This window comes from Pipistrellus hanaki (genome assembly GCF_964339955.1).
Source record: "Pipistrellus hanaki genome assembly, chromosome: 5".
NCBI classification, from domain to species: domain Eukaryota; kingdom Metazoa; phylum Chordata; class Mammalia; order Chiroptera; family Vespertilionidae; genus Pipistrellus; species Pipistrellus hanaki.
The window spans coordinates 30,269,274-30,283,279 of NC_140507.1; the positions used below are offsets into that span (position 1 = coordinate 30,269,274).

Genomic DNA, 14,006 nt, shown 5'->3' on the forward strand with positions numbered 1-14,006 from the left:
TAATATATAATTTCGAATACACTTTTATGGAGGAAGAAGGCCACAAAAAGTGCATAAGGCCTACAAATAGAGCCCTGGAGCTCAGCAATGACTAAGTGAATGAGTAAATAAAGAGGCTCAGAGGTTGAGGCATCCTAGTGGGCCACCCTGCAATGTAGCCAGCTTCACAATCACCTCAAAATCAATCCCTCTTAGAGAAATTGCACAATCAATGAGTCTGGACTTGTCTGTCACTACTTGAGCCAATTAAACAGAGATAGGGTTGAACCATACATGAGCGTTTATTCCAATAATGCTGGCAGTGTGGGAGAGCAGCAGGTCATCTACAAAATCTGCTTCCTCCCTCCCCTTATAAGCAAGCTGCTTATATTGGATGGAAAGAAAAAATTACATGGGAAAGGCAAAGAGATAAGAATGGGTAAGCAAAATGGGTAGTTTACAGGCAATGCAAGCTAGGGCTATACAAAAGGCTGGGGGTATACCGAGGAAACTCAGAGTAGCGAAACTATAGATTAAGAATTAAAAAAATATATATTAAAAGCTAACATTATCCTCAAATAAACGATTGGACAGAAAGCAGCTTATCAGTAACAACAGGATCCATAAGTCAATGGAGTAGTATTTACAATAGGAAAAAAACCCTTTCAATTTAGAATTTAGCTACCGTGAGGAGTGAGCATCAAGAATTTGGTTTATAACCTCCCAGACAGTGACTTGGATTTAAAACATCTTCAGCAATATTTTCCCACTAACTTTGATGCACAACGTAGCACTACTCAGTGATTGGCAAATTATTCAAATTACTTTAAATAACTAGTCACTATATGTAAGCTCTTTCAATTAACTTTATTGAATAGCCAAATTGATTAAATTAGCACAGTTCAAACGATTGCATGGGTTACAAATGACTTTTTTTTTTTACAGGAATAAAACAGTGAAAATTACAAACTGTAAAAAGGAAGACAAATCTTGTCTCTAAGATTTTAGAGAAGCAAGATTTAACACAGCACATTGAAGGTCAACACATATTTGAATTTGAGAACAAAAATTTAATGTTACAATATTATACACTACTTTACAAAATTAAAATTTCTATATAAGGATTATATTTGTAATAGTTAACAAAATCTTGAAATCACATTTGGTGGTCCCCTAGATAATAGCTGTTTTGTGTTTTGATTAGAATAAATCTTTTATTCTAGTTATTATAAAACAGTATATTAGACAATACATTAAATTAAAATAATAAAATATATGCAAACTAAAATAAATGGTACAGCTTGAGTGAATATTAATGTCAGACTTACAGAAATGTTATTTTAAAAATCCTAGAAATTAGAAAAATAGAGTACTTTTTTATGGTAGAATTGCCATGCTGATTTAAATACCAAGATTGCCCTTTGTCAGTTTAGTAGTTGTAGATCTGTAGAAAATTCAAGGATCTTTCATAATTTACAACTACGATAAAAAAAATATGGCATAGTGTAAATATTAGTTGCTTTACATAAAAAAGTAATACAAGATGAGATAAGTGCCCTACTGCAAAACAAAAACAAAAAAATCCACCCCCACCATGTTCAATATTGCAAAAAATAATTCTTAATTATCAGTATCTCCAAAAGGTTCATTCTTTGCCTCATTTTCCAAAGAATAATGTGAATCCTAACTAAAGTTAAAATTTTTATGACCTATTATAAAATTATTCTAGATTGCACATGTTACACAATATCTAAAATAAACTTTTAAAGTAAATTTTGAAAAGCAAATTTGTGAAATATACTGACAAAACATGTAGTAGTAACAACAGCCATACCCACTTAGGGATAAAGTGAGGCACAAGAAAGATTACTGTCCCTAGAAGCACAAACTCTTCCCTCTGTAAGATTCTTTACTACAATTAAGAAAGGATTTACAAATATCAACATTTAAAATTCACATTGAGAATTTTAGTTAAGAAACATCAGTGCATAATAATGACTCAGTTTCTTTAAAAGAGGGAAAATATGAATTTATTTTAATTTGCTACACTCTGAAAATTGCTTCCTAATAAATGAAGCAGCTTTCAAGAATATTTCCAGTTCAATGTACCACTTGCATACTGAAAATAAACTATAACACTGCTTAAGGGAGATGATATCTTTATAAAACAGAAACAATTATTCTTGTCCGGCTGATAAATAGTAGTGTATACTCTAGTGAGACTTGCTTCTTCCCTACCCCAAAGCAACTCAGTTAAAGTCAGCTCATATTGCTGTAAACCTGATAGTTATTATTTTATTGGTGATCATATGAGACCAAGATTGTAAACACATTTTTTCTAACCCATTAAAACAAAAAAAAACAAAAAATCTCTTCATCAAGTATTATCCATGAACCTCTTTAAGAAGTTCATACAAGACAAGATGAATTGGGAAAACTGGGCTAAACTCTTTTAAGATATTCTATCACATCACTTTAAATATACAAATGTATAATTTACCTATTTGTAAACAAAATTCACTTAATGGTTTTGATTATAATATTTATCTGGCTGAATCAAAAAAGCAGTCTTTTGAGCATGTTTAGAAATCAAGTTTCTCTCAAACTTCAATATACTGGATATGTGACATCTTAATATCCATTAAATTAAAAAGCAGCATTCATGCTTTAATAAGTTTTACTATCCAAGAATAAACACCTTATGAGCGGCTTTCAATTTAATTATTAAACTCCTTAGAAAATTGATCCTGATGCATTTGAGACAGCATTTAAGAATAGTACTTTAATTTCATTCATATTCATTTCACCAACATAACACCTTTATTACATTTCACAGAGCAGACAGACAAAACCCACTCTAAGGATCATCTCCCTATTATCATTGCCAGTCCCAACGTATTTCATGAGGACAGCTCAGATTCTTTTCTCTGCAGAAGATAGTGTGTCCTAGTCTTTTGCAGCCAATCAGAAAATGACTTAATTAGTTTTCATTTAAAATCAAGGTGATTTTGTTCAAGTATAGAGAATACTGACAGATTTACAGTTATTTATATAAAGCTTGACAGTTATTTCTTCTTCTTAAGCTAGACCAGAGTTAGCTTACTCTAGAGTTTTAGTTTAGTTAAAAAAAACATGTATGGGGGAATGGATTCTAGTCTTTCTATATACTATTTACTTATGAAAATTTTTTTTAATTTAAGAAAGATCATTATCAGTGAATTTGTAATTCCCTGCAACACTTAGTCTTGTGAGGTTTTAAATGTCGCAGTCAAAAATTAAGGGGGGCGGAAAAAAAAAGAGAAATACATTTGGAACACAGAAGTCTTTATTTTACAAAATTTACTTTGCCTCTGCAATGTTGTTTCATCTTATTGCAATCCATAACAACTCAAACATAATTGGCAGCAAAGGAAAAAGGTGTCTAATCATATGCAGATATATTTTGATTTGAAAAATACAGTATTTCAGAGTTGCATGTTTGATTCTCTGCTGTGGTCCTTTATTTGCTATATTTTGTTGAAATCAAAGTGAGAACATATAATCATCACATCAGTCCACAAACCTAATAAAAGGAAGGTATTACACATTCTCGGGTATTCTGCATTATTGTGACTTTCCTTAGAAATAACTGAGTCAAATATCTTCATTGGTTCATTTATTCACTTGCTGTTGTATATGCAAGAGGAATTCATAATATGAAAATGCAGATTCTGTTCTGTCTTCTACCATGTTTTGAAGGAAAACTGCTTTCATTGGACTCTCATCCCTTAAGAATAAAAGAAAAATATTTATATGCATTAGATAAAATGTAATAGTAAAATAGACACTGGATTTGTCACAAAGCTTTTGACATATTTTTATTAATAACTGATAAAGCATCATTTAGTAATGTTTGAAATTTTTTTTTTTTTTTTAATACTACAGGCCTGGTACACAGATTCATGTACTGGTGGAGTCCCTCAGCGTGTCCTGCGCCCTCTCACAATCAGGGACCCCTCGAGGGATGTTTGATAGCTGGTTTCGGCCCAATCCCCACAGACCTAATCCAGACAGGAGGGAACCCGATCCCCGCGGCCCGATCCAGACAGGAGGGAACCTGATCCCCGCAGCCTGATCCAGACAGGAGGGAGCCCGATCCCCACAGACCCGATCCGGACAGGAGGGAGCCCGATCCCCACAGACCCGACCCAGACAGGAGGGAGCCCGATCCCCATGGAGCAGGCCCGATCCAGACAGGAGGGAACCTGATCCCCATGGAGCAGGCCCGATCCAGACAGGAGGGAGCCCGATCCCCATGGAGCAGGCCTAAGCCAACAGGCGGACATCCCAAGGGGGTCCTTAGTGCTGCTGTGGAGGCAGGAGAGGCTCCCACCGCTGCTGCACTTGCCAGCTATGAACCCGGCTTCTGGCTGAGCAGCACTTCCCTTGTGGGAGTGCACTGACCACTAGGGGGCAGCTCCTGTGTTGAGTGTCTGCCCCCTGGTAATCAGTGCACATCACAGCGACTGGTAGTTCTGCAATTCAGTTGATTTGCATATTAGGTTTTATTATATAGGATAGATTCTTCTAAATGGTTTGCTTAAGGAATGTATTTATGTCAAAACAAGTCGTTGCAAGGCCAAACAAACTGGTTCATATTAGCAAATGAAATATTCAACTTACCTTATTATATAAAGTATTGGGAAAAATGGTCTTTGTTCTCTAAGCCAAGATATGAAAGCTATAATTCTGGCAGATTCTGGGGTATCAAGGTCTGGAAGATCTGTCTGTTAAACAAAAGCCAACAATATCTTATTCTAGTCATATCTAATGTATCATCTACAGTGATTCTCAAACTTTATCATGTACAGCAGCTCCCCTCTCCCCCATGGGAGATACATTCCAAGACCCGTGATTGATGCCTGAAATCATGGACAGTACTGAACCCTATGTTTTTCCTATACACACATACTTACCTTTTCACTTAAAGTAAGCACTTTACGGCTCATCTTTGGCATATCCAAATTGCCAGCATCACTGCTCTTGCATTTTGGGGTCATTACTAAGTAAAATAATGAGCTATTTGAACACAAGCACTCTGATACCCGGACAGTTGATCTGATAATTGATACAGTTGCCAAATGTCTAATGGGCAGATGGTGTATACAGTGTGGTTACATTGGAAAAAGGATGATTCACATTCCTGACAATAGAAAGGGATGGTGTAGGATTTCATCACGCGACTCAGAACAACACTCAATTTTAAGCTTATAAATTGTTTATTTCTGGAACTTTTTATTAATATTTTCAACCAGTGTTTGTAAGTGGGTAACTGAAATTGCGGAGAGCAAAACCACAGGTAAATGGGGGACAGCTGTATATAAATCACCTGAAGGTCTTGCTGAACTGCAGATATTGATTTAGGAGGTCTGGGGAGGGCTGAGATTCTGCATACCACAATTTCCTTGTTAAGGGGTGGGCAAACTTCTTGAAGAGCCAGGCAGTAAATACTTTAGGTTTGCAGGTCATTTAGTCTCTATTGCAACTATTCAACTCTGCCATTGTTCCACTAAAGTTGCCATAGACAATACATAGTGAATGGATATGGCTATGTTCCAATAAAACTTTATTGGTAGCAGACCCCCTAATACTTTGCTTAGCCCTTATCTAGAAGAACACCCTAATTCTTCTCTTCATTTTATTATGACATTTAGAATGAATTGATTCATTAGGCATTTGTCACAGATGCAACAATTTCTTATCTTCTCATTAAAATATCTAATTATTCAGACCAGTAGTTTTACTCAAAGTCTGAAAGCTAATGCTAATCCTAGCTATAATCCTCACATGTTTTTAAATACAAGAATCTCCTACTAACTTTTTTGAATGGAGTTAAACCATAAATAGAAAAAAATGCTGACATAAAACACATATTCCAAAGTTACTGACAACGCCTTAGCTGGTTTGGCTCAGTGGATAGTGTCAATCTGTGGACTGAAGGGTTCCAGGTTTGATTCTGGCCAATGGCACATGCTGGGGTTGCAGGCTCAATCCCCCATCCTTCCAGTAGGGGGCGTGCAGGAGGCAGCCAGACAATGATTCTCTCTCATCATTGATGTTTCTCTCCCTCTCCCAGCAATAAAAATATATTTTAAAAATCAATAAAAATATATTTTAAAAACCCCACAAAGTTGCTGACAAAATGATGGGGACCAAAAAATATGACATTAAGTAAGACCATGTTATAATTTGTTATCTCTTTTCAATATAAAACTATCCAAATGCAATATAGTTTCACAAATGCTTTCTCTTGAATCATCTCAATTACACTTCTATAAGCAACAGCACTTATTTTACAAATGAGGCTGTTAGTTACTTGTCCAAGGTCACAGAGCTAGTGAGAGTCCATTATTACTCTCTTCAATAATCAATAGTAATCCAACTGACACTGATCACAAGTCATTTGCTTATGTGGCAATTAGCTTAGTTCTTACTCCAAAGCAGCAATTAAAAGAATCCTGCCAAAGAACAATGAAATTAAGTGCCCATAACACTTTTTTGTTATTTTTGTGCCATCAACTAAGTTCATTCCTTTCTGAAAAAATAGTATACTCTCAGACAGACAGGAATAGATAAGCCATCAGGATGATCACTTCGTAAATTATATAAATGTCTAATCACTATGCTGTACACCTGAAACTAATGAAATGTTGTATGTCAGCTGTGATTGAGAAATTAAAAAAAATATATTTTAAAAAGATAAGTCAGGCTGAAACCGGTTTGGCTCAGTGGATAGAGCGTTGGCCTGTGGACTGAAAGGTCCCAGGTTCGATTCTGATCAAGGGCATGTACATTGGTTGTAGGCACATCCCCAGTAGGGGGTGTGCAGGAGGCAGCTGGTCGATGTTTCTCTCTCATAGATGTTTCTAGCTCTCTATCCCTCTTCCTTCCTCTCTGTAAAAAAAAAAAAAAAAAGATAACTCAGCCCTAGCCTATTTGGCTCAGTGGATAGAACGTCAGCCTGTGAACTGAGGGATCCCAGGTTCAATTCCAGTCAAGGGCACATGCCAGGTTGTGGGCTCAGTCTCCAGGGGGTAACATGCAGGAAGCAGTGATCGATGATTCTCTCTCTTATCATTAATGTTTCTATCTCTCTCCCCCTCTCCCTTCCTCTCTGAAATCAATAAAAATATATTTAAAAAAATAAGTCAATGATACAATAACCTAAAAAATGCTTTTAAGCCCAGCCAATATGGCTCAATGGTTGAACGTCAACCCATGACCAGGAAGTCACAGTTCAATTCCTGGTCAGGGCACAAGACCAGGATTCGAGCTCAATCTCCAGAAGCGGGTGCACAGGAGGCTGCTGACTGATGATTCTCTCTCATCGCTGTTGTTTCTCTTCTCCCTCTTCCTCTCTGAAGTCAATAAAAACATTTTTAAAAATGCCTTTAAAACATAAAATGAGTATTTTTGATTAGAAGAGAATTTGTTTTCTTTTTTGGGGAAAAATTTTAGTATGCCACGATTTTAAAATGGGCTATTCATGTTTTGCCACATTTGAAATGCCCTTTAAGACTATTCCAATCACTATAAGACAGTCTTACCATAGTCTGTGGAATTAATGCATAGCTTTGAACTCCTAGAACTTGGCTGAGAAAATTCTGTCCACAATTCTTTCCAACCCAAAGCATTAGTACCTGGGGATAGAAAGAAAATCATTTTGAGATGTAGCATAAGAGTAGGCTGTTAAGGAGTGGGGGGAGGTAGAAGAGGTAAAGGAGGGATAAATGGTGATGGAAGGAGACTTGACTTGGGTGGTAAACACACAATAGAATATACAGGGTGGGGCAAAAGTAGGTTTACAGTTGTGAATACGCAAAATACAGTTTATTCTTGAATTTTATTTATTAATTATTGTATTATTTTCTATACGAACAACTGTAAATCTAATTTTGCTCCTCTGTAAAGATGATGTATTGTAGAATTCTATATCTGAAAACATAATTTTTTAACCGATGTCACATCAATAAATTCAATAAAAAAAGGAGTTGTTGATTCACCTTACCTTTGAGTATATTTTAAAAGATCAAAATGTTTAGTAAGTTTAATGACACTGTTTAGCCCTCAACTGAACTAACAGTAACTACTATTTACTAAGACGAGACATTTTATGCTTGGTATGAAAGGATGCTATGGAGGGAGAAGGTGGCTAATAAAAAAATATATATAAATTAAATAGCATATAATCTATTCAAGAAGAAAGATATTAAGGGGAATGAAGGTACGGTAATAGGCAGACAGAAGGATCTGAATCAGTCAGCTACTCACAGAGCCTGCATCCATGAGAAAAGCTCCATCCCTGCTCAGCTTCTCCACAGAAAGCTGAAGAATAGGCGGCTGAGGTATAGTTCGATCATTGATGTTGAGTGCTCCCTGAGGAATTAAACACAAAGATAAAGCTCTTAAGATACATGTAATATGGAGTCACAATTGACCAAAAATTTTAAAATATAATTATTCGTGTTTAAAAAGATAACAAAATATTTATCACTTATTATTATTATTATTATTGTTACTTTTCTCAGTGGTTAAGGTGTTGACCTACACACCAAAGGGTCGTGGATTCAATTCCCAGACAGAAGGCACGTGCCTCAGTTACAGGCTGGATCCCCAGCCCTGGTCGAGGCAACCAACTGATATGTCTTTCTCACATTAATGTTTCCCTTTCTTTCCTCCACTCCTCCCTCCCTTCCATTTTCTCTCTAAAGGAAATAAATGGAAAAAAATATCCTGGGGTAAGGACAAAAAAGCACACCAGTATACGCTCAACTACTGAGCCTCTGCTGCTGGCTCAATAGTTTTCATTTGCTAAAATTAACTCAAATTTCATAAGCAATTTCTCCTTTCTATATGCCAGAGATCTTAAATTCTTTAAACTTCAAAAGGTTTTAATCAAAATATTACTTCCAACATATATATCCTAACTTTATTACAATTTTCAAAAGAAAGATTACAATTTAACACTTTCATATTTGGGACTTTAACTCAGGTAAATTTTCTATCAAGGACAAAAATGTTACAACTTAGATAAATATATTTTCTTTAATTTACGAACACTTTTACACTAAACACTGACCTGGGTATTTAGATTTTATTTTGATTCTCAGAATACTCCTTTCAGATCAATTTGTTTAAATAAATAACTCATAGATTTCTCCAGTCAATTTGACAATCTCTTCATTTACTTAGATCTGCTCTAGAGATTTAGTCTTAGGCAACTTTTAATAAAGACACTATTTTTAGGAGCTCTCCAAAACCAAAATTTATTTTCACAGACCTACCAAAGGAATAAAAAGCTTAAAAAACAAACAAACAAACAAACAAACAAACAAAACCTTTCCTCATTTTTGCAATGTACTGAATATAATTTGGTTTATCAACCTGCAAGTATAAGCCACTTAAAAAATGAATTAATCTTACCTCATCTGAAAGATTGTCAACTCTATACAAATTGGGATGAGTTGTGAGCATAAGGTAAACCAAGGGCTGATTTTTCACTTGACACATAGCAAAGATGCGTTCATCTAGACGTGCATTTGTTCCAGTCTGGAATGATTTCTGTAATGAAAAACCACCGCCACCAAAAAAAAAAAAAAAAAAAAAAAAAAAAAAAAGTATTTAAAAAAATACATATAAAACTTTGCAAATATCAGTTGTTAAAAGAATATCTTCAGACAAAATTAGAAAATTTGCTATTAATTATTTTCTGAAAAATCTTTCAACAAGTCACACACATGTACTAAATTATGACTATATATCCCCATCTATAAGTCTTCAGAAAATAATTACCTAACCTTGGCAAAGTAATTTGTGTCTGTTTCCTAATCATTGAAATAGATCTAAACACACTATCTACCATATAGCGATAATGAGATAGAAACAAATATTATCATAGAAGGATAAAGTTATACTATAGATGACAAACTAAATGTATATTTGAAGAAGCAAAGATCTAAGGGTTCTATAAGTGCAGGGTGATGATTAATGATATTTAACCATCCTTGTTTCTCCCACAGTTAGAAAAATTAAACATGTACAAAGCTTACATATCAACCAGGAAGAATAATAATAAAAATGAAGGCAACTACTTAGCAGAATAGAGTTAATGAGTAATTGTGAGTTTTTAACTGGCATATAGCTTCATGGAGAATAATGAAGTTTTGAGGTAACATTTTAAGCTTTCCTAGTGATGGAAAGGAGTAGAAAGAGGCAGAGGTAATAGTAATAAAATTATGCCTCAAAACAGCCGAGACCGGTTTGGCTCAGTGATAGAGGGTCGGCCTGCAGATTGAAGGGTCCCGGGTTTGATTCCGGTCGGGGGCATGTACCTTGGTTGTGGGCACATCCCCCCCAGTAGGGGGTGTGCAGGAGGCAGCTGATCAATGTTTCTCTCTCATCGATGTTTCTAACTCTCGAGCCCTCTCTCTTCCTCTCTGTAAAAAATCAATAAAATATATTTAAAAAAAAAAAATTATGCCTCAAAACAAGTGCACTGACTATAAATAAAGCCAGACTTTTAAATGTTAAGGTATTTTAAATTGGTATGTGAACAGTCTCTAGGAAAGAAGAAAGAGTACTATGGGGAATGGAAGAATGAAAGTTCCATTTATTCACTCAAAAAAAATATTTACTGAATGCCTACTGTATAGTAGGAACTGTTGTAGGTGCTGGGTCAAAGTGATGAACAAAAAAGATAAAAATTATGTCTTCATGGACAAAAACCATAGTAAGAGAGAAGTAAATAATACACAAAATGTGGTATGTCAGTGTTAAGAGCTATGGTCCTTGCTGTCAGGAAACTTAGCTGGCATTAAATTATATATACACTGTTTAGGGATTCACAGGATAAAAATTTTGCATTTTGACCTTCACACTGCGTCAGTTTCTGGTTTTGATTCTTACCTGTTTAAGGAGAGCCAACACAAAGAGTGGAAAAAGCCGCAACGAAAAAGGAACCATGAGTCCGGGCTGGTGATTACTTAGGACTGCAGAACGATAAGCTGAAAGAGAGTCTATGACGGCATTCACCAGGGCGTCCCGAGCATCACTCAGACTGGCAGTCACAGACCTGTCCACAGCTTATAGAGATGGAGCAGGGACAAGAGAAAAACGAAATAGAAGTTTAACTACTCCACAGAATAGAAAAAGTAAGTTTTGATTGACTTGAGAGAAAAATATGTATAGTATGCATCCTGAATACTCAAAACTGAAAGCACTAAACATATAAACAGAATAGCATGACAGATGATGAAAATAATTCTCTACAAAGAGCTCTTTAATGAACAGAAGGAAGTCTCTCAAACTACAACTAAACTCAATGCATGTGGCACCAAAAATATACCACAAAAATATACCACAAGTAATGTTATTAACATTATGACCAAATTTGTACACAGGCAAGAAAAAATGAAGACTATTGCTATCTGCTCAACAGTAACTCTAACATTTTATCAATTTAAGACATCCTAATATATTTCTTTAAAAAAATATATTTTTATTGATTTTTTTACAGAGAGGAAGAGAGAGGGATAGAGAGTCAGAAACATCGATGAGAGAGAATCATTGACCAGCTGCCTCCTGCACACCCCCTACTGGGGATGTGTCCACAACCAAGGCACACGCCCTTGACCGGAATCAAACCCGGGAACTTTCAGTTCGCAGGCTGACGCTTTATCCACTGAGCCAAACTGGTTTCAGCGGCAATAATTATTAATGGGTATGACATTCATTTAGGGGTAAGAGAAATATTTTAAAATTAGATTGAGGTGATTGTCACATAACTCTGTAAATATACTGAATACAAAGGAATTGTACACTTAAAATGGGTTAAGTGATAGAGTATATAAATTATTTTTTTAATATATTTTATTGATTTTTTACAGAGAGGAAGGGAGAGAGATAGAGAGCTAGAAACATCGATGAGAGAGAAACATCGACCAGCTGCCCCCTGCACACCCCCTACTGGGGATGTGCCCGCAACCAAGGTAGATGCCCTTGCCCGGAATCGAACCTGGGACCTTTCAGTCCGCAGACTGACGCTCTACCACTGAGCCAAACCGGCTTCGGCAAAATTATCTATCTCTCTATATAAAAGCCTAAGAGACTAAACGACCGAATAACCAAACGACTGGTTGACTGGTCACTATGATGCTCACTGACCACCAGGGGACAAGCATTCAATACACAGGATAGGGCTCCCTCCTGTCTGGATCGGGCCTGTGGGGTTTGGGCTGAAATTGGCTACCTGACATTCCCCTGAAGGGTCCGGATTGTGAGAGGACACAGGCTAGGCTGAGTGACCCCACCGGTGCATGAATCTATGCACTGGGCCTCTGGTATCTCAATAAAGCTTTTTAAATTTAAAAGATAAGGCTATCTGAGCAGATCCTTTATTCAAATAGTCATTTAGTAGGTATACATGGAATCTAAAACACTGAAACCTTAAAGCTAATTATTTAAATAAAGACAAAACTGAACTGCTCAATGGTTAGAGTCCTGCCCTGAATTGCTCAATTGTTAGAGCATTGGCCTATGCACAGGAGGGTCCCAGGTTTGATTCCCAGCATGTGGGAGGCAACCAATAAATGTATCTCTCTTACATCGATGTTCGTCTCTCTCTTCTCTCTCTTCCACTCCTCGCCTCCATTCCACTCTCTCTAAAGATCTTAGAAAAATATCCTCAGGTGAAGATTAACAACACCAAAAGGATAAAACTAGCCCTAGCCAATTTGGCTAAGTGGATAGAACATCAGCCTGTGAACGAAAGGTTCCAGAGTTCAATTCTGGTCAAGGGCACCTGCCACAGTTGTGGACTTGGTCCCCAGTAAGGGACATGCAGAAAACAGCTGATCAATGATTCTCTCACATCATTGATGTTTCTCTCTCTCTTCCTCTCCTTTCCTCTCTGAAATCAATAAAATACACACACACACACACACACACACACACACACACATATATATATATATTTTAAAGGGTAAAACAATGTGGATTTTTTTAATGTTATTATACCTGCAAAATATTTACAATAGGTGATAACAATTCTTACCCATATTGGCCAACAGCCCTGAAATTGCTTGAACATCAGCTCCGAGAAAAACTTCATTCAGTGTTGAAACTACTGGCAAACACAAAGTATGAACACGAATTCTTCTTTCACCTTTTGAGAAAACACAAAAGTGATAATAAGAGACAACGACATTAAAGGTTACATTGCCCTGGCCAGGAACTGGGGCGCATGCATGGGTTGCAGGTTACATCCCCAGTGCGGGGTGCGGGGTGCGGGGTGCGGGGTGTGCGGTGTGGGGTGTGGGGTGTGGGGTGTGGGGTGCGGGGTGCGGGGTGCGGGGTGCGCGGTGCGGGGTGCGGGGTGCGGGGTGTGCGGTGTGCGGTGTGGGGTGTGGGGTGTGGGGTGTGCGGTGTGCGGTGTGGGGTGTGGGGTGTGGGGTGTGGGGTGTGGGGTGTGGGGTGTGGGGTGTGCGGTGTGGGGTGTGGGGTGTGGGGTGTGGGGTGTGCGGTGTGGGGTGTGGGGTGTGGGGTGTGCAGTGTGGGGTGTGGGGTGTGGGGTGTGGGGGAGGAGGCTGGCTGACGTTTCACTCCCATATCAATGTTTCTCTTTTCTTCTCCCTTACTCTCTCTCTAAAAATCAATTATAAATTTTTTTTTAAAGTTTATACTAAAGTCACTTCTTTTCAATTTAAAACAAATAGGGTTAAATAGTAAGTAGAAATAGTATAAAAAAACTTTGTTAATGTGAAAACTCTAAAGTTTTATTTTATTTATTTATTTATTTATTTATTTATTCTGGTCTTTTTTAAAAATATATATTTTTATTAATTTCAGAAAGGAAGACAGAGGGGGAGAGATAGAAACATCAATGATGAGAGAGAAAATCATTGATTGGCTGCCTCTTACATGCCCCCTACCAGGGATTGATCTGGAAATCTGGGAGTTTTATTGAATATTTTGTCATCAGAACTTATTTC

At 36.9% G+C, this 14,006-nt stretch overlaps 1 protein-coding gene across 1 annotated transcript in view; it reads right to left on the minus strand.

The window, feature by feature from the left end:
* Positions 1-827: 827 nt before the first annotated feature.
* SEC24A (SEC24 homolog A, COPII coat complex component) overlaps positions 828-14,006 on the minus strand; it is a 60,722-nt gene continuing 47,543 nt past the window's right edge. The window contains exons 17-23 of the mRNA XM_084886567.1: positions 13,070-13,180; positions 10,924-11,099; positions 9,442-9,579; positions 8,290-8,394; positions 7,566-7,658; positions 4,642-4,745; positions 828-3,745 (exon numbers count right to left, since the gene is read on the minus strand). Of these exons, the coding sequence (XP_084742693.1) occupies positions 3,631-3,745; positions 4,642-4,745; positions 7,566-7,658; positions 8,290-8,394; positions 9,442-9,579; positions 10,924-11,099; positions 13,070-13,180 (842 nt within the window). The 3' untranslated portion in view covers positions 828-3,630. The remainder of the gene's footprint in view (positions 3,746-4,641; positions 4,746-7,565; positions 7,659-8,289; positions 8,395-9,441; positions 9,580-10,923; positions 11,100-13,069; positions 13,181-14,006) is intronic.